At 47.8% G+C, this 20577-nt stretch overlaps 2 protein-coding genes across 2 annotated transcripts; both read left to right on the forward strand.

Moving 5' to 3' along the window:
- The first annotated feature begins 515 nt into the window (after positions 1-515).
- On the forward strand, positions 516-14179 carry LOC149365082 (uncharacterized). Its single transcript, XM_089568785.1, has 10 exons — positions 516-1086; positions 1534-1734; positions 2716-2796; positions 4636-4860; positions 5523-5565; positions 7767-7886; positions 9162-9278; positions 10510-10590; positions 10847-10924; positions 13942-14179. The coding sequence occupies exons 1-10, from the start codon at positions 921-923 to the stop codon at positions 14177-14179; spliced, it is 1350 nt and encodes a 449-aa protein (XP_089424911.1). The 5' UTR covers positions 516-920.
- A 2492-nt stretch (positions 14180-16671) lies between these two features.
- On the forward strand, positions 16672-19885 carry LOC149365083 (uncharacterized). Its single transcript, XM_089575154.1, has 3 exons — positions 16672-16834; positions 18589-18726; positions 19124-19885. The coding sequence occupies exons 1-3, from the start codon at positions 16706-16708 to the stop codon at positions 19247-19249; spliced, it is 393 nt and encodes a 130-aa protein (XP_089431280.1). The 5' UTR covers positions 16672-16705; the 3' UTR covers positions 19250-19885.
- The last annotated feature ends 692 nt before the right edge of the window (positions 19886-20577 follow it).

Consider the following 20577-nt stretch of genomic DNA (forward strand, 5'->3'; position numbering starts at 1 on the left):
AGCAATATGAAAGCGGGCGCGGGAGCGCGTAGCCGCCGCACTTCGCGAGGCGCTGCCCCCGACAGTGGCGAGAATCGGCGGCAAAGGCATGTGCATCGTGGCCGGCTGCTCTTTCCGCGTATGCGCTTATTCTCATCGGCTCTTGGCGGCAGCGCTTCGCGAAGCGCGGAGGCCATGCGCTCCCGTGTTCCTTTTCATATTGTTTCTACGTGTACTTTAATCAAACTGGGAGATGCGTGATCGATAGGTTAAAAGAGCACGCTGAGAACGTAAAAAATGAGCGTGAAGGCAAATATTGCAATGGTTTTCTTGTAAACCATATTACTTGCAAGGATAGTTCCCTCGATCTCGAGAGCGCTACTGCAATTAAGAAAACCGAACTACGTGTCACGCGGGAATGGTGGAATCAGAATGCATTTCTTGATTTAGGAAGGTACTGCGTCAGAAGTCTTCTACTGCCCTCACAAACAAAGAGCCGGTCTATTTGCGCATGCGTAGGTGAGAACCTCGGCTCAAACAGCGTATAAATTCGTGAAACATGCACAGTGCAAGTCGTTGGATGTTCAGCGCTCGTCCTTCTCTTCACGTCTTCTTCCGTTGTCCTGTTTCTCGCACTGCTGTCATTCTTCATAAAGTATCCACCAACACTACCAATTCGCAGCATTGAGTTGTAGCTCCTGCTCTACTAATTCGCGTGCCGCCGGACATTCTCGTGACGTGGAGAAGCGAGATTTGGGAACAAAATTCTGCATTTATTTGTAATGCCAGGAAAGAAAGCTCCTCGAGGGCTGTAGTCCTCGTATAACACGTGTTTCTGACCATCGCACCAGTTCATAGAGCGCACCAAATGGGATGCTCTGTTCACTAAGTACTGGTTGGCTGGTGTTCTCATCGCTGTCGCAGCGTTTCCTTCGTCCTCGATGCTCGAGACCTCGCGGAAATCCTCACTCGAAGCTCCGTCCAAGACTATCATGGCGTCTGAACCGGACGCCGGTCACAAAGCATGTCCTTCCACGACCGCCCCGGTGGCACAACCTTCACCTGGCTTGAGTTCAGACACAGGTCCCGCCGCACCGACATATGAAAGTGCGTAAGACTCAGACTATTTTAACTAAGATGCAAGCAGTGTTTAGGCGCGGGAACGCTTGAGAGGACGAAGCGTGTAGGGTTTTAGAGTTGATTGGTTCCCATGAGCAAGCCGTTTTCAGCATTAAGCCAAACAACCTGCTGCCGTAAACAGCTTGCGCATAGCACCCAGATGAGCAGTCGCATTGTTCGCAACCATTGTCGCTGGGTGTTTGAACACATACCGCGCGAAAAATATGGTTGGGTGCGTTGGTATACGTTACCGTTAAGAATCCGGCGCGGTGCATGAGGTGAGGCCAAAAGAAGAGAACACGACGAGCAGCCGTCGTGCCCTCTTCACCCTCCTCTCATGCGCCTTGCCGAATGCAAGATTCGAAGAACGGACTATTTTCTAAGCCTATTCTAAGGACTATTTTCTAACGGCGGGTGCGCCGTTGGCTTACGCAGCGGTTTCTGCGCCGTCTGTCGACGAGCCATCTCGGAAATCCTCGCTCTCATCTCCAGCCAAGGCCAGTATGGCGTCGCAACCTTCGCCTAGCTTCAGCTCGGACGATGTCCCTGTCGCACTTCCGCCAAAGATCGTCACGGTGGCAGAACCATCATCTGGAGCCAGTACCGACACTGCTCTTGTCGCATCAACGTCTGCAGGTGCGTAAGCTGGCGACGAATATGAACAGCATTCTGCGTACTCAGTCCAGCATCACTTAAAATACTTCCTTCCTGATTTCCAGCCAATCGAATCACCGAGGCTTTGCAACTCATACCTCGCATATCACACCACTAGTACTTCTAAAAAATACCGTAAAGTACTTTTATAAAGTACAAAATCAAAAGTTTTTAATAAGAGCACCGCTTGCTGCTCTAAGCGGCTTGCCTGGCGCTTTAGGTATAATTGTTGTTTCCGGTGTCCTTAAAGTAATTAAAAATTGCAACATTAAACTAATTTATATCAACGATTGTCTTAAATAATATATACGCAGATGTTACTAAACTCATAGTTACTTCATGCATATTCCCACAATACGAGTAAGGACATTGTTACGACAAACAAGCTGAATGGCTGAGTCTTGTCAGTTGTTTGCAAGAAATAAAAACGTTGAGAGTATTATGAAACAAGATGTTGTACTTGCCCATAAAAACGCTCGTAGGACGAATACAAAACAATACACACATCTCTGCTCAGAGTGGTTTCTGAAGTGGAATTTTTAAGATTGCAATGAAAGGTACAGGAAAGAACCGGAACAACTAAGAAATAAACTACCAGTTTAGCCGTGCCAGGCAGCCGCTCGAGTTGTGGAGTGTTTCCATAAATCGTCACTCCTGAAGTCATAGCTGAGCCGCTGTTATGCGGAAGAAAAATTCACCTGTCTAAATGCGACTTCCTGGGCTACAGAAACAGACCTACGCACCAGAAAGACGCCGATATCAAAGCGAAAGGCCCACCAGTTTAACCTGAGTACAGGAATGAGGCCAAAAGTTGAGTTGATCGAGGCTTCCGGATCTCTTCACATACATACTGCGTAACGCGCGAGATGTTCAATTTCCCAAACTCCCGTGGGCTCGTTCGCATGCCACTGACGGGCACGCGACGCTGGTGCTAGAGTAACTCGCGGAAGTCGTCTCTTGCAGCTCCGTCTGAGACAGAGTCAAGGTTGAAACCCACAACCGGAGCGAGTCTAGACACGTGTCCTGTTGCATCAACGCCTGCAGGTGAGTTTCTGCCAGCAGAGGCATAATTCCGCGTGCTAAAAAGCAATTAGTTGGTAAATGCAAGCGCACCTCTTGAGGTTTTAGCGCTTTCCTGATCGTCGTGCCCTTAATAGTTCTCGTTAAATTTTAGCAGAAAACTCGTGTTATCAGCTTCCAACACCGAAGGGTTGGCAAACGGTAGAGCTTTCACTTGCGTTTTTGCCCGGAAAGTAAATTTTCCGTGAATTTTTGACGCCACAGCCGTTGTACCTGTTTCGTTGTCTTGACCGCGCATACGTTGGAAGGAAGCCAGCAGTAACTGAAACCAGCAATGCGTGGCGGAATGTGTTTATCTTCATTTTAACGCGAACCCGTTAAGGCTTCCGTTCTGCAGAAAATCCAGCGTCGTCGGTGCCGTCGTCGGCGGCGTTGTGAGCGGAAAAGCAAGAGGCTCACCTGTCATCTAGGTAACGTGATCATGTGACGTCATCACAACCTGCGAGCCGGATTGTGAGCAATCTTCCCACCGTGGCTGGTAGCAGTTAAATTAATGAATGGTCGCGAGTGGTTGCTCGGGAAGAGCAACTTGTGTTTCACAAGCCCCACCGCTGGCTGGTTAAAACAGCCACCTCCCGAAGCAGCGGCGCATCGCTTAACCGCTACACCACTGCTCCAGGAGTGATACGAGCTAGGACTCCTCGCGACCTGCAAAGTAGAGAATGGTCAGTTCCGAATATTTGGGCATGTAGGCAGTACCTAAGCGACAAAGGAGGAGTACAAGGAGTACTGGCGCGGGAGGGATCTTTAATGTTATCGCATTGTACTCTTAAGGATAGGGTAAGCCTTAGATGATGGTGAAAGAAAAAATAGTGTCCGTGTCTGTGAAGTGATCGCAGAGGACCCCAGGCCGCTGAAGGGACCAATTAACGCTATCGCATCGTACCATCAAGGCGGAGCTTTTGCCTTTTCTTTTTGTAGTGTTGACCTATGGGCAGTGAGTAGCGTAATTATATTTAACTGCAATATAAATTATTGCAAAGTAGAAGAATGATGTGAAGGATGAATCCACGAGGGTGACACAGCGCCGGTGGGATCTGAACCAGCTGCCCTCCCCTGCCCCCCCCCCCCCCCCCAAAAAAAAAAAGCACTCTCTATGCCTTTCTAGTTTCAGCGACTGTTGGTTTCCTATAAGTTGTAACGAGCCCCTCATTCCTCCTAACTTTTGTCCGGCTCTATGACAGTAGTACCTAGAAAAACTTCAGCTTTTAGGTACGAGATAAAACGTAGGAAGCTTAGGTTAGCGAGGATAGAGGTAGATTCGGGGTGACTGCAGAGGTACCTTGAGGTCCTTCTGTTTCCGACAATGCCAATTTGGCTGAAAAGATGATTGCTGCCACGGCTGTTCTATTCGGTAGGTCCTGGGGATGTGCTGTTGTAGTTTAACTCGATATATGTTTGCTTTCCACCGACAGTGCACGTGGGTTTTCAAAGTCGGCACTGCTGTGCAGTTTTCAAAACAGCCCTCGGCGTGCCTCAAGTCGCGAATTTTGTTACCCTTCACTTCCTCGCAAGTGCGGCGGTGGCTGCACGTCATGTTGTTGACTGCATTTGAGCTGTGTTTTGATTGTTTTGCCTGTTTGTATCGTCTCCTGTGGCGTCATCTAGTTTGTGCTGCCATATGCAAGATCAGATGGTTATAGTTCCTTTGCACACACTTTCGGTTTGCACCATTTGAGCAGAGAGCATGTAGAGGTATGCTGTCAAGTTCTTGGAGGCACTAACGCTAACCCCCCTACACCACCGATGCTTGTTAAACGACGTCGTGAATGATCATCGGAAATATACGGCGGCCTGGCGCAGCAGAAGCAGCAGACCAGCCAAAGCAGCAAGAAATACAGCCTGCTGTGCCAAAGCCAAAGCCGACGCCTGGACCTAAGTCATCCTGCCGCGTCTCGCACAAGAGAGCCGCGAAAGCCTCAGCAGCGATCCTGCCCAAGTCGTCGCCAGACATGGTGTTCCAGCCGTTTGGCCTCATCCCGTCCACGAAGGGAGCCGTGGTCTCGGAAATCGACTCTCGCCTTATCGGTGTGTGGGAGCCTTCTTCGGAGCTCAGCTTTTGAACGCACTACTTGTAGAAAGCATGAACACTTCTAAGTACGCTTTAGTCCAATGCAAGCTTAGATGTCGAGGACGGTGCCTAGTTGATTGTGCATGATGCTTGTAACGCGTTACGCTTTACGGTACGAACACAGAAGAAAAGTATGACACTTAAATGACTGTGTTCGTCCTGTGAAGTATAGCGCGTAACAATCATCATGCAAAGTTAGAGGAGTTCCCCAAGGTGGAGTACATTGCACTCAAGAGAACAATTACATTTACCCGATCTCATTGAAACTACAACAAAGGAAAGCTGCACATCTTCATCAGAATCTTCGCAGTTAAAAAGAATAATTCGCTTTGGTCTAGTGCTCTTGTGTACTCCCCACACAGACGGTGTCGGCTGAAGCCGGGCTTGAAATTGCTCGTGAAGGCTTCCGACTAATAAACCTCGTCAAGTTGACAGCCAGAAAATATGGCCGATAGAGAGCTCTATATAGATGTTTAAAATGCTTCAGTAATTAAAATTATCTAATCTAGAATTGAAATATTGAAGGTATGAATCGTTTCTCTGATCTAAAACACGAAATTAAGTTAGAAACTACGGCTACTGTGTGGCTTACCATTGCCTTTCTGTCCTTACTTTGCAGACAACAATCTTGGAAAACAGCTGCCGCCCGTCCCTGCGAAAATGTGAGTGCTAGCATTCATTCAAAACGTCTCTTTTGAACCGCAAACCACTGAACTTGCGCTCAAGCCAATTCCCAAGTAGCCACAACAGTGACTTGAAATACTATCCGCCATCGTTTGAAGGCAGGCCAAGTTTAGCTCATTTAGAGTCCGAAATGAAAGAAAGTTATGTGGCTTTTTCGCCTTACCCCGAGCTGAATACGTGACAACAGTAAACACCCCAGTGTCATACCCCGAGCTCACTCCTTCGAAGTGCAGTGGCCTGACTTGCATGTAACCCACCGCAGGGGCTCAGTGGTTAGGGCGCTCGGTTGCTAGCTCGACAGCCGAGTTTCGATGGAGGCGAAATGTAACATGTTCCCTTGTACTGTGCGATGTGATTGCACGTTATAGAGCCCTGTGTGGTCGAAATTTATCTGGAGCACTGCACTATGGCGTCTCTCATAGTCCATATGTCGCTTTATGTCATTACACCGATTACATTACACCACATCATGTCTTGCACGCAACCCTGACACATGCCATTCCACTGCTGAAATACGTGCTGCTGCCTGAGGCTGATCTTGTTCGAAATCAAGTGCTCTCCCAACCAAATCACTCCAGGACTATGCCACTAGACCTATTCACTAGTTCCACAATTGCAACTGTGGCGTATCGTCTCTGAAATAAATTTTTGGCTTGAACCAACCCTCACTACGCCGTCGCTTTGCCGGTCTGTGGTTGTTTTCCGGGGTCTTTTTTTTTTTAAGCGTAAATACATTGTTCACCATAGATGTCTCCAGCAGCGAGCATATCTAACCGCGCTTGTAATAACTTTCAACACTGCCGTTCACGTGCACGCACTGTCATTCTCGTGAATTCATTCTTCCCATCATTTTTATCTTCATTCTCCCCGGTGACACCGTAACAATAACTTCTCTGTGAAGCTTCGCTCGCACAGGTAATAGTGTTTTGTCAACGGCATAAAACGTTAACATAATGTTACGTCGTTGTATGATGTCTCTGTAAGGGGGCCTTTAAAGAAAAAAAAACTGACAACGGTTACATGTGTTGCGCAAATCGTGAAATTCAGTGATGGCTAGCGCAAACTTTACCATTCCTTTTTTAAATCTCTGCCCCTTGTTGTAGGCAGTAGCCACATGCAGTGGCTATAGGCCGGTTAACTTGACTACGCTGCTGCGCGCCTCCGATCTTGCAATTGCTTTTTGCTGACTTCTACTCCAGATTCGGGGAGAGTGACTGAGTCTGCGTCGACATCCGGATAGATACTGCCACATTGTAGTATAAAGGGTTCAATTTTTTCTACAAATATTTCACACACTGTGCATGCGTCACCTTCTTTGTTAAGTTTCTTTTTGTAGCTTTACGGTCTAAGATACCCTGATCTAGCTTCAAAGATTAGGGCGCTGCCTCTTCAGTTATTATAGAACGATTCCTTCCTGATTTGCCATTTCCCATTTCTATGTAGTTCTACAGTCTGTTTATTTTCCACTTAATTAATCCAGTTTTACTTGTCGTTTAAAGCTCTATTTAGCCGTTCTTGTTTCCTGCATATTTACTGGTTACTTTCCTAGCCTTTTTCCACCTCTCAGAGTCAACGCTATTTCTGTTTAAGTATTTAAATGCCTTAACTGTTCGCCTTAACTGTTCGCGCGGCTTTGGCCGCTTATCTGTTTTTTTCAGCAGCGTCCGCTTCGACGGACGCGGTTGTTGCTGCGACGCGCGTCTTTACTCTCTCTTTTACTCTATCCTCTTATCTTTCAGCTCTCTTCTATCTGCACGTGGCAGCGGTAGTGGCTTGGCTCGAGCCAGTAGGCAGGCCCGTGCAATTTCCTTTTCATCCTTCTCTCAGTCACAACAACAACTGTTACAGCCCAGTTTCCTCAGGCGTTCTTCCTATAATATTTTATTCTGAGCTTGCTGTCTTGGAACGATACGCAGCCCATGTCCCCTTGTACTGCCTCATTTGTGGTCCAACAGCTCTTTGATTTATTTCTAGTTCCTGCTGAACTTGAGCTAGCTCGGCCTCTGCGCGAAGCACCAGAAAAAAGCAACGCCGCTGCCTACCTCCCAGGATCGTACGAGAAGTGAAATGAGTCAAATAGTGGCCGCACTGGTTACGAGGCGATTTCGAAACAATCTTTCTGCACGGCTATCGTTGCTTCTGCCGAGTGCAAGCAGCTTCTCTACTGGCGCGGTCGCAGTGCGTACACGGCGCTGCACAGGGCTCTGATTGTGGGCACAGTCTACACCTGCATCCTGGCAAGCGAATGCAGCTACATCACGGGCCGAACCAAGCGCATCGTCGACCAGGAGTTCGAAAGGTTCGCGTGCATTGCATTATTATGTACAACCTTAGTGACACCGCTTCACTTTGCTAGATGCTGGAGCTAGTTACCCATGTTCCGGCATAAATACTGGAGACAGTTCTTAAAAACCGTTTTCCAGGAATCAATGAATCTCCTGCTCTAAAATCCAATCTGGAGCTGTAGTGCATGCGCTCGACGCTCGTTTGACGATACTGCATGCGTCGTTGCTATGCAATAAGCAGAAATATATTGTTCTTCGCCTGATGGACTTGCAGGGCTCGCTGCGCCTTGTCACAGATATTGTCGTATGTTTACTGTCCACGAGCCTGACAAAACTCTTCGCGATCGGCAATGTTGGAGGTCGGGGCTTATCTGACCGCGACCTTGCCTTATCATTTGGGGCGGCAAATTGGCGTGTACATTCTTCCACACTTCCCACTCGCTTATATCCAGCTGAACTCTTTTTGACAATTCCATGATACAAAAGTTAATTCAAATCTGTATGCGCTTTAAGTAAAGCACGCCATTTTTTTTTTATTTATTTTTTTTGCGCTAGCGTTTGCAATGACGACATAAGCACGGGTTAAATCCTCAGCTTCTTCTCACAGCGTCAGAGAAATGCGGAGAAGCTCGGTTATGATGTTACGGAGGGTTAGAGGAAAAACAATACGGTTCCGCTACCTTCGCCTATGCCATGCCTTGCATCGTCTGATGCTGCAGACAACGATCCACGGGCGTTGCCTTCGGTGCCGTTGGTTTTCTTTCTTCAAAACAGGTGTGTCTGCGTCGGAAATGTACCGCCACCGTAAATGACGTCATCATGTGGCCCCCACCAGGCGCCGTGTGCTGCAGAGAAGCCTAAAAACCGTCAAGGTTTTAACCGGCGATTACGTCGCCATTTCGAATTCTAGCGCAAAAGACTTCGCATGCTTTGCTTTCGAGTTCCACATATTCCACCCCTACAAGCCCGTGGAACCTCACCAGTAGCCCTTTAATCATGTAGTTCAGGAGCGCGCTATCGGTTCTTTCGTTTAGGACATGCATATTTCACATGTGTCAACTAAAGAGACCAGACAGCAAGTCATGTAATATTTCCCTGCTATCTGGCGTACAAACTTTCAATGAAATATCCGCTACATTTGCAAAGGTAACGTTGTCACTTGCGACATCGCTACTGAGTCCACTTGTTTATTAGCCTCAAAAGCATCCATTAAACAAATTGATTTGTGACAAGGTCTTTTGTTAGGCTTAGGTGAACTACCGAGACATGCGATGTGTTGCATTTTTCAGCCGACAGAGGGAGAGCCCCATGACAAACACGGTGTTTCTGCTCTTCATGTTCCCTATGTCTGTGGTCACCGCTGTCATCTTCTGGGTCTACATTTACCGCTTCTACCTGCAACAAGTGTAAGCAGTCTGTGTTGACACTGTGTCTATTTAGGAAAACCATGGAGGCGTAAAGTTTGTTAGTGCGCACATCGAATTCTGCAGATGACACCACCACAACATTACTCTTGATACCTCTCTAAGGTCCCTCTTGGCGGCAAGCTGTCTAGGCCAACCGCCTTTCAAAGAGCCCGCGAGGGTTCTTACAAATCTTTCAGCTCGTTAAATAATCTCCATGTGTCTAGTATCAAACCGTCGCTGTGCCTTTGAGATAGCGGTACCAAAACGGCAAAACGTTGTGGAAAAATTAAATTTCACAGATTAACCTTAACTGCGGAGCACTCGCTGACAGTCATTCAGATGGAGGTATTCGGTGCGTTAGAAAAGCGAATAACACTTCGAAAATTGGCACCCTTAGAGTCCAGCAAATTTTTTTTCTTTGTCGCCCTTGGTTCCCGGGAACTAAACACTCGGTGTACAAATTCTGCAGTTGTGCATCGCTAGCAACACTTCATTGGCATCCCGTGTGCCGTATTGATGGTGCTAGATATTGTCACGTAGTGGTGACTGCAGTCTGGCGAACAGGAACACAGCGAGAATGTCTTCGAAACGAAACTCTTTATTCGGGCTGACTTGAGCCCGCAAAGAACTGAATCACTCGGCGGCGGCGTAGCAACAAGCGTGCTCGGCGGTCGTCTAACAGAATGCCCGCCGCTGTCGGCCGTGCTCTTTTTAAGGCTGACAGCGAACATTCGAGATAAAGCTTCGGAAGTTATTAGAACATTCTGGCATAAACTAGAGTCGGCTCCGTCCGGATGCGATCCATCGAGATAATTCTAGGCGCGTCTTGCGTCACAAACGAAGCGATAAAGCGGCGTGCCGGCAGCCTTGAAGCATGAACAAATAAACGCAACAAACAAACGCTACAAAGATTCGCGGCAATATTAACGAATACAAGTTGCCTCTAGTCGCCACCTTAATTTCCAGCTTTACTGCCTGACCTTACAGCCTGACTGTACAATCAATATTTAGTCTGAATAATGTGTTTACTGATCTCCTAAACGCAGAGGTCGCTGGTTCTGTAAGCTGGAGGCAGACATTTATTTTTCGTACAGGAAAAGCTGTGTTTTTTCAAAACACGCACTCGCGTGGAAAAAATAGGCTTCATATTTTCGATCGCTTCGTGTAAAGGCGTCAAGGCAACGAAGCGCATGCATTTCACTTCTCCACTGCTTGGCTTTTCCTCCCTTAGGGACAAGCAAATGGATCGAGAATACAACCTGGCCATGAGGGAGATCTTCCTGAAGGAGCGTGAACAGCTGGGTGATGTCACGTAAGAATTTCGTACTGTAGACCGCGAATCGCACAAGGCCACGTTAAAGACCCTCAGATGGTGGAAATTCACCCGGTTCCCTTCACTACGACGCCTTTCACAAACCACGTGCAGCTTAAGGACGTAAATCCTCATATGCCGTCCACACTTGTCTTATAAACCTGCGGCTTAAGAGCATAAACATCTTTTAATCTCCTCGTACTTCCTAAACTTGTGCATACAGTCTTTTCTGTTTAATTATGCTTTTTTATTGCAGGAAACCAGAAATGATTGCAGTGATGATTTTCGTGGCATTCCTGCTGTCATTCGGATTAAACGCAACTGGTAAATTCAGGTAAGCGTGACAAACTCTGTGATATGATTACATTCAGCGGCAATAGTGGCGCTGCAGGTGAGAGGATTCTTCTTCTCTAAGAAAAAGGAAGGTTATGGTCGTATAGGCACGTACTCTTCACGAATTATCGCCGCAGTCAAATGCGTACTCTAATTAGCAAAAAAATCTTTTGCCGTGTTTTTTTTTCAGTTGATATCTTTCAGTTAAGGGGGATACCCCTCTTGGAACTATTTTCTTTATTTATAGACAGATTTACACCAAATTTTCACTGTGTGAACATATTCATGTGCTGATTCTAAAACTCCAAATGGTTTCCTCCTGCAGCAGTAAGTTTTATATTTATCAAGGAAACTGGAATTTCTTTGAAGGAGAAATTCTAGAGGCCCGTGTACTGTGCGATGTCAGTGCACGTTAAAGAACCCCAGGTGGTCGAAATTTCCGGAGCCCTCCACTACGGCGTCTCTCATAGCCTGAGTCGCTTTGGGACGTTAAACCCCACAAACAAACCAACCATTTATCAAGGAAAGTGTGTCGTTTGTTTGGAGGAAGCTTGGTTAATTAACATAAGACCTTGTGGAGAAGATTACTATTTATAAATGATCTAGAGTCACCAAGGAGTGCAATAAGGCATAAATGAGCATTCTAGTACGACTTGGACGAAAGTTACAGCTGGTCAAACATGACAGAGAAAAAGCTCATTTTGATGACTGAGACAAAACATTTATTTTGAAAATTTTCCCCAATAAAGCACAGTAGTTTAAAGTTAACGTTATTGCACAACCTGTGTATTTATCGTTCTAGCACAAAAAGAATTATACTAATAGCTGATATAGAACTGGAGATATCGCTCCTCCAAAATTCTGAATGTGCCAAAATTGCAGTTTTGAGAAATCTGAGAAAAACGTTTTTGGCATATTTTTGTGGCGTCAAGGGTAACTAGAAATCACTGAAGTGAGTTCTGGCTCGTTTTTGGCGTGGAAGAACCATTTCCCGTCGACATAAATGCGCTTGCAACAAGGAAATTGGCGGCGAACAGATGGCATAGCCTGGAGGCTGGAACCCGAGATGAGTGCCTTTGCACTGCGACCTCTCCCAAGTTGCGGCGCGGCGCGCGATTCTACCTCACAACGGCGCTGTGACCGCAGTCAGCACCTAACAAACGATATGTGCTCTCTGCTCCTCTTGCCCCTCAAAACATTGAGAAGCAAGTTTATTTCTTCTCGGTTTTCGATTTCGCGCTTTGCGGGACGCCGTTACGCGGACGCCGCTGGCGCCGCACCACCAACTTTACCGGAAAGCTGGATCTATCGCGCCGTTGATGGCTGTCAACGGAAGCTGCTTAGGTACCGCTTCTTCATATGCGCAGTCACGATTACGCTGTCTGTACGCGGCAGGAATCGCCCTGATCACTCCTCGCTGTCGCGCTAAGCACCGCCGGCGACAGCGTTATCGGTTCATTGCGAAGCGTCGGCGCATCATCGCTGATTGTAGATAACGAGATGCGACGATGCAGCGTACCCAAAGCGCTTTGGATCTCTACCTTTCGCTCCCTCAGGATGTGTGTTCAATCCTCGGTGTCACGCTAAGCACCGCCGGTTATGGCGTAGTCGGGCCGTCCCGGAGCGTCGTCGCAGAATGTAGACACCAGGATGCGACGCTACAGCGTTCCCAATGCGCTTCGGATCTCTACCTTTCTTTTCCTTTTAGGGCTTTTAGCCTAAGGCTTGCTTAAATTGAAATATTTCGCACTTAGCACCCGACGAACCTCACTTTGCCGTGACAGTGGGATTGCCCGACCCACTCAAAATGGCGACAGGCTGCAAGCGGTTGACGCCGTCAACCAACCAAAAGTCGTCGTTTTGGTCACGTGATATATAAAAAAAAAAACCAATAGCAGAGCACGTTTTGTTGAATTCTATTTCTTTGTTTACTGCTTCTAAGGTTTGCACATGGTTGCCAGCCGGAATACGGAAATAGCCTGAATCGAGACCTTTCAAACGAAACCAAAATGGCGCCGGCAGAGCGCGTATTTCTCGAACTGCAGGCACTGCGGGCAGTCAAACTTCGGTGCAATTAGACCTCAATTTAAAGGGCCGCGCGTGCGATTTCACGTCTTTGGAACGCTATAATGCATGAATTAAGCGGTATTTTTTAACGAAAATTCTTAGATAGCTGCGCAATGACCTCAGGATCGCTAAAATGAAAAGGTCGAAAATACGATTTTTTGACCAATTTTCGGCCGCAAAGAGCCGTGTCCCCCCTTAAGTATCAATTCACATCAAAGAGAGGAATACCTGCTTCATCTCATTTTTTGAATAAGGTCTGAAAGTTTCGCGTCCAATTCAGTTTCTTCCTCAACGCTTCCTGATGCGTCGTGAAACAGCAATTTTTGTTCGAAAAGGTTCTTCTTCCCAGCCGGTCACGTGACTGTCATGAGCGTTGAGGACTCAGCGGCTCAAGGACATCTTCATGGTTTTTTGCCAATATTTATGTAAAAGGGGGGGGGGGCTGCGAAGTGTTTGCAACAAGAAGTGTTAGCCGACAATCGCCGTAGCTCGATGCCGCCTGTAATAAGGATGATCGTCCGGAACCTAGGTACGGAGGCGATGCGAGCCGGACCGAACTCGAGCATTAGCCCGTGATCTGTGTTGTCCACACTCCCTTCAACCTCATCCGTTAGCCCTAACCAGCTGCACTCGAGTAACGAATTAAGCTGGGCATCAGCACTCACCCAAGAGGTCGGCGTCGCGGATAAGGTCCAGGGTGAGCTGGGAAACCTCCCTTCTCATGGATAATACCGTGCTGACAGTGTTTCCGCACGGACATTACTCTCTATGCACCACTATTTCAGAAAAAGTATTTAAAGCGGTTTACCCTCAGTACCAGTCATACGAGCGTCAACGATATGTATGTAATGTACGCACTACTCACAGCATACCGCGGTGATGTTGCGGTTGGTTCGCGAAGTGTGTTCGGCGTCCTTCAAAATGCTTTTTCTTTATTCCCACCAATTGCAGCATCGAATCGACGTTGACGACCTACCTGCTAGTGCTGCTGGTGATTGGAGTTCCCCGGGAGATGGGCAATCCTTTCCTGACCGACGATAGCCTCACGTGGCCGCTCATGATGAGTTGTGTGCCTTGGGACATGATCTTCATGCGCGCCGGAGGCGCGGAGCTCACGCACCTGTCTCGGGCAAGTGGCGGTCACTCATACTATCAGGCGGGAATGAAACGCGAACACGGCAACGCGTGACTTGAAGCTAATTCTGGTACAGCGCGCGCCGTCTGGCAGCGTTCGCGATAAGCTGCTGACGTGTGCGCTGGGTGTGTGGCTTCTCTACGCAGCCTTTGCTCGACTTGCACCGGTTTGGCAATCCCCGTCTAGCACCGGAATGGCACCTGCCGCATCGCTTTGATTCTGACGCCATGACTCATGTTCCGGCGAGCGGGATGACGTTGTTCTTTTTGATCCTTCTAACGACCGTGTTACTTCTCGATGCGATGGTAAAGCTGCGACTGCCTAATGCGCAAGCGATGTCCGCCTCGGCGGGATGGCGAAGGCTCAGGCCGATCTTTCTTCTGCATATGCGTGAAAAAAAAAATTCAGAGTTAAATGCTCCGAAGTGACGCAAAGCCTATTATTGATGCCGTAGTGGAGGGCTCTTTTTTTTTTAATTTAGGCCACTTGGGGTTCTTCAACGCGTGCAGACATAGCACAGCAAACGGGCGTTTCTGTATTTCGCCTCCATTGAAACACGGCCGCCGCCTCCAGGACCGAACCCTCAACGTTTGGGATTGGCAGCCAGTTGCCAATGCCACTGAGCCACCGTGAAGCGCATATGCGTTAAGCAATTTCAGAGAACAGCTGTTCACAACTGGTAGTGAGGTGCCTGAAGTGGTAAGGAAATATGCCTACACTTGGGGAGGTAGTAGCCGCTGACCCGGACCATGAGAGGGAAATGACTAGAATAAGAATGGGGTGGAGCGCATATGGCAGGTTCTCTCAGGTCATGAATGGCAGTTTACCAATATCCTTCAAGCGAAAAGTATACAACAGCTGTATCTTACTGGTACTCACCTATGGGGCAGAAACGTGGAGGTTAACGAAAAGGGTCCAGCTTAAGTTAAGTACAACGCATCCAACTATGGAAAGAAAAATGATAGGAGTAGCATTAAGAGACCGGAAGCAGGTCGAGTGGCTGAGGGAACAAACGCGAGTTAATGACATCCTAGTCGAAATCAAGAGGAACAAATGGGCTTGGGCAGGGCATGTAATGCGAAGGCAAGATAGCAATGTGGATTCCAAGAGAAGACAAGCATAGCAGTAGGCGGCAGAACGTTAGGTGGGCGGATGAGATTAAGAAGTTTACAGGGATACGGTGGCCGCAGCTGGCAAAGGACAGGGTTAATTGGAGAGACATGGGAGAGGCCTTTGCACTGCAGTGGGCGTAGTCAGGCTTATGGTGAATTTCAGCGCAAGAAACAGAAGTTGACAGCCTTTTTGCAGGCCTACTATGGCGAGAACAGAGGGAGTCATCTTGGAATACAACCACAGCTCGGATTGTAGATGCGTTGTTCGAGTTCCTTAAGAGAGGGTGGCTTTGAACTGAAGGCATTAAGCGCTTTCAATATTGGTTGATATTGTCATGATATTTTAATTTCTAAAAACTCGGAACATTAACTGAGCTACTTCGCGGTGCCTTTGCTACAATCGACTCTGCTCGAGTATCAGGTTCAGGGCGGCCGGTAACGCAAGGAGCTTGGCTGCTGTTGCACCAACATAACTGAGCGCTGAAAATTAGAATCCTTATGTACCCAAACGCTCGTGCCGCCTTGGCACTGCCAAAAATGTAATGCGCGTTGAAATTGACGACGTCAGGTAACTGGCTACATCTCGGCTTGGTTTAGTTGGGTTTTGTTGCGCAATACGAAAGGCGCAATACGAAGTATCACGAACAAAATCACCATTCATGAGTTAACTTCACCTTCTTACCAAGTGTAAAGGCGTCACGCATTTCTTAGGCCAATATTATTGACCAACGACTGGCGCAACGAACGTTCCTTTTCTCCCAGGTTCCCCTGTTTCAAGGTGAAGTTGACGATCGTAATAAGAGGGCATTTACTCATTAGCAACCACGCAAGATGCAGCCATACGCGGCTACAAAAGAAAAAAATGCAGTTTTCGCGGAAACTTCATACTTGAAGAAAAATTCGTCCTGGTCCGGCGATCGTACACGTGACCTGCGCCTCTCCGTGGCAGTAGTTCTAACAACTGCGCTAATCAGGACGGCAAGCAGACAGTACGACGACAGCGAATTTATCAAAACTCGAAGTGGGAACGGTGTTTGTCCAGTGAGTATTTAATGAGCAACTATTCCCTTATTACAAATCTACTCCACTTGGGGGGATTCCCCTAAACATTGGACCAGCATTTCTAGTCGTTGAACGATTCGCTCTCACTCTACAATATCTAGCCGTACAGTTTAGCTCAGCTGGCAAAGCGACTGCCCTGGACAGGCGGTGGTCTCGGATTCGATCCCCGGACCAGAAAGAATTTTTATTCAACTACGAAGTTTCTGTTGAAGGCTGCATAGCTTTCTTTTGTTACCGTATGGCTGCGTTTGGGTGGATGCTGATGAGTAATTACTCTTATTACAAATCTACTCTACCCTGTGGGATTCGCCTAAACATCGATCAACGTTGACAATTGTTACGCTCTTTCTCTTTACGTGCTCTGCAGATATCCGGTGTGTCATCGTGGATCTTCGGCAAGGTCCTGATGGGAAACTTGCGCTTGATGTCACCCTTCTGGTGCCAGCTCGTCCTGCTGGCCACAACTGCAGTTCTTGCCGAAGTGGACACGTCCTTTGGCTTCGCAGATCGCGTCGTTCCCGACATGCTGAGCCTGGTAAGAGGGGACAAGTTCTTCTCCCGCCGCAAGACGTAGCCAGTGGCTTCCTCTTGGCTCTCAAGCAAGGAGTCCATCTAGAGGCCAGTGCATGCAGAAAAGCGATATAAGTGAGGCAAGGGAGGTGAAATAGAGGGGGTGAAAGCGGGAAGACTAACAGTCAGGGCTCGCATAGACTTGTTTTTACTTTTTGTTTTTGTTCAAGCTTTTTTAGGTGCCGCCACTCATCAAGTTGCGGGTTGCACCGTTCCCTATAGGGTGCGCTGACAACTTACCAAGAGCTACCTATTTATTTACCCTCATGAGACACGCGCTGTGGTATACATTCGCGCTACCTTAACCATGTCGCGCAGCTTCGAATCAGCGCTGCCTGCTCTTCTAGTTTCTACTTGCAATTTACTTCTACTTCTATGAAACCTATAAGTCCAAGAGCACGACCGCTGTACTTGCCGGGTTTCGCGACCGAGTATCTGTAGCGTCCCTAGCTCTTCGGTGCTACACACGGTGACGAGGATGAGTATCATGTTTTAGAGGATGAGTCGCTATCACGCTAATCCTATTTCTGCCTTTCTGCCCCCCCCCCCCCTCTTATCTCAACTCACGTCTTATCACTGGCCCCTCTGAACTCGGGCAATGAATGGACGTAATGCCATTTCCAATGGGCGCTTTGTAACGGTTGTCAAGTCGAGGACTTTCGAGAATATGAAATGAAAGGAGCTGTGTCCATGATACTTGGTTAAGCTTATCGCAGGCGAGTGGTCCGATGAACTCCCACCAAGCACCAGTGGCGCCAGCATCGTCAATAGTAGTTTACGCGTAATATCCTCGTCAGACCTGAGCAAACGTTCGGCTTGTAATAGCTAATCCGAACGGATTTTTCATGTCTGGGAACATGAATGCCCACAAAACATTTTGCACTCGTAGGTCCTACATTTTTTGTTTTGTTAATTTTCTTCATGCGCTCTGCTACGGATCTCTGGGCCTACAGAAACGTTTAACGTCTTATGATGTTTACTTAGTTTAATACATACACGACACAATGCGTATTTAAATAAAAATTACAAATATCTACTTTGAGGAAAGCTTGGGAGGTATTTGGGCGCTTTTGAAAAGCTACTCAGAGCGCTACTGTTGTTACAGTTCTTAAATGGCTGACTTTGTGGGAAGACAGTGAATATACTGCCTGACTTCCTGTGGCACTCAGTCTACAGAAGTGACGCGAACTGCGTACGACAAGTTTTGAGTATAAGGTACGGGAGGTTTATTGGGGATATACACTTACTAGGCCAACTGCATATCACTTGGGAGCTCCCTTTTTTGGAGCCAGTATATTAAATCTGCAACGAAAGCAACAAGAACAAGTTTAACCTGAAAAGCTGTTGTTGGCATTGAAACGTACTGAAATGCTTTGTTTCGGCAAGGATGGTTACCATGGTTGTTTTCCATAGTAACGTTCTGTCAATTATACTGTTGTGGCGTTTTCCAGCGCGTAGTTTCAAAAACATGTCCTCGAAGGAGGCGTTCATGATCCTGATAAACTTCATATCCGCGGTATATTGACTCAGTGATCGTTGAAGCCACCCGTGAAGCAGCGTTCAGTTGGCCGTTGAGTAGACAGAGACTTCCTAAATGCCCATAAGACGTGGCTATAAAGCTTCGTACGCATGAAGGGCCTACGGAGCCTGCGTTTCTGAGATAGAAAAGTCGGATAGAACTGCTGTCAGGTAATCGCTTGCTTACCCGTTCTCACGCAGGCGGATGAACTGCGGCAGCACGAACTGTACCTTGCGCTTCCCGTGGTTGTCCAAGCCCAGTATGTGCTGCTCATTCCATACACGCGGCTCTCGCTCATCTTCATCCACCAGTACACCGACGTGGAGTATACCGAGCTGGTTAGTCGTCCGCAGCAAAATAACTTTCTATTGCTTGTCTATCTCTTGGCTAATCAGCGATTATGGGAACGCTGCAAGAGTGGCGATGGGATATGCAGGTCTACGTGCCCACTGCATTAAATCAGGTGCAGACAGGGATTAGTTCGTTATTGGTGCATGTATCGCTTTATCAGCTTACAACGGTTCTGCTTGGTGCTAAATCTCTGCAACAGCAGCAATGCAACAGATTCCCGGCGAAAAAAAATTCCTAGCTTCAGCCGTGCATTTCAAGAGCACCTTCTGTCATTAGGCGTACTTACCTCTAGTGCTCAAACGCAACATACACGCGTGATTAAACTCGTGGGCGACACTAACACTACGTTCGCCTTCCCTTTCCTCTCTTTTCTTGCACTCGCAGCTCTGGCTGTCCATATTCGTCAAGGTGGTCTCCAGTGTCAGCCTTATTTTCTTCAGCAATGTCATCAACCTGGGTCTTCCAGCACGGACCGACCTGGCGGCTATCGCCAATGCGACCTCGCCATGAGACGCCCACTTCCCCCAAGTCTTCAACTGTGTTCATCCTTTCCTTCCCCCTCCCCCCCCCCCCCCTTTTTTTGGTTTATTCAGATCAATCTGGCCGCGCACTTTACCCTCCTCTGCAGTTCCTATTTCATCGTGCACCCCTAGAGCAAAAGTCAATTTCATCTTTAGGCGAGAAGCCACCCGAAGCACCGAAGAAAGGCTTCAAGTGACTGCTCCCCGCTTCGCGCCAACAGTACTAAATCACGTAACAGTTGTTTTTTAAGTGATAACGTTGTCGCACTGCATACTCAGTGTGAAATCATGGATAGTAATGGAATGTATAAAACGAAATGCAGAGAATGCTGCTTTGTGGCAGCATACTCTTCAAGCGGAGGATGTGGATGCCAACCCAACTCTTTGCGGCGTATCTTTCGGACAGAGCAAGAATCTCCTCAGCTAGCCTTAATATGCGCAGCACTTGATTGCACCACCCTGGAATTTCTTCCGTGTTTCTGTCGGCGTTCTTACAGGCGCTGTTACCATGAGCTAAATAAAAAGATATTGGAGTATGAAAGCTAATATTCATTGCGCGCGCTATGCACCATTGGTGGAATTCACGACTAGAGTGATTACTAGACTTTCCGCGCATGGCCTAAGAACAAAAAAAAAAAATAGCACGTACGCCGTAGTATAGGTGTCCAGATATTCCGGCAAAGTGAACGTTTTAATGAGTGCCAACATCTAATCGCAGGTGCGTTTTCGCATTTCTGGCTGGAAACAAGCCGAATTCGTACTGGGCAACCGAACGGCAAAGCCATCGCGGCAGCTAACGAGGGCTGCAAGAATCGGGCACGTAGTTCATGCTGAGTGATTCGTGTTTACCGAGAAGCTATACAACGAAGTTCACAGCAGGAGCGCTGCTTTGAATGCAGCCACCATGCTTAACACATGCCAAATTTCATTCCTTGCTTGAAGGGTGCTTATTGTCCTCATGTTCACACTACGCCGCTGTGTGCTGTCCATGTGATCCGGCGCAACGACTCGGCGGCTTTGCTGTTCGGCTGCTGATGCCAAGGCCATGAGATCAAATCCCAGGCCCTCAGTACGGGCTCTCTCGTAGCCTACGTCCAGCATCGTTGGGTCCGTCAGACCCCGCGTATGCCTCCTTCACCACGATTCGCTGAAACTGACCTTTACACCAAAGCAGGTGCAGTATACTCCGCATCGTTAAGGCATGACGCACAGAAAATGAGAACCTACGCAGTCTGAAAACCACGATGCAAGTGGCTGCTGTTGAGTTTTGTCTTTAACTCCGAGCGCCGCATTTCGTGCTCCTGGCCGCAATAACCA

The sequence above is a fragment of the Amblyomma mixtum genome, chromosome 2, assembly GCF_055824585.1.
Source record: "Amblyomma mixtum isolate Tamu chromosome 2, ASM5582458v1, whole genome shotgun sequence".
NCBI lineage: Eukaryota > Metazoa > Arthropoda > Arachnida > Ixodida > Ixodidae > Amblyomma > Amblyomma mixtum.

What these genes read in the sequence shown, in the direction of transcription:
- LOC149365082 (XM_089568785.1), top strand. Translation starts at nt 921, where the DNA reads ATGCTCGAGACCTCGCGGAAATCCTCACTCGAAGCTCCGTCCAAGACT. An exon ending in TGTCGCATCAACGTCTGCAG is followed by an intron (nt 1,735 to 2,715) that starts GTGCGTAAGCTG and finishes CGTCTCTTGCAG; the next exon opens with CTCCGTCTGAGACAGAGTCA. An exon ending in AATCGACTCTCGCCTTATCG is followed by an intron (nt 4,861 to 5,522) that starts GTGTGTGGGAGC and finishes CTTACTTTGCAG; the next exon opens with ACAACAATCTTGGAAAACAG.
- LOC149365083 (XM_089575154.1), top strand. Translation starts at nt 16,706, where the DNA reads ATGGGAAACTTGCGCTTGATGTCACCCTTCTGGTGCCAGCTCGTCCTG. An exon ending in TTCCCGACATGCTGAGCCTG is followed by an intron (nt 16,835 to 18,588) that starts GTAAGAGGGGAC and finishes GTTCTCACGCAG; the next exon opens with GCGGATGAACTGCGGCAGCA. An exon ending in ACGTGGAGTATACCGAGCTG is followed by an intron (nt 18,727 to 19,123) that starts GTTAGTCGTCCG and finishes TTGCACTCGCAG; the next exon opens with CTCTGGCTGTCCATATTCGT.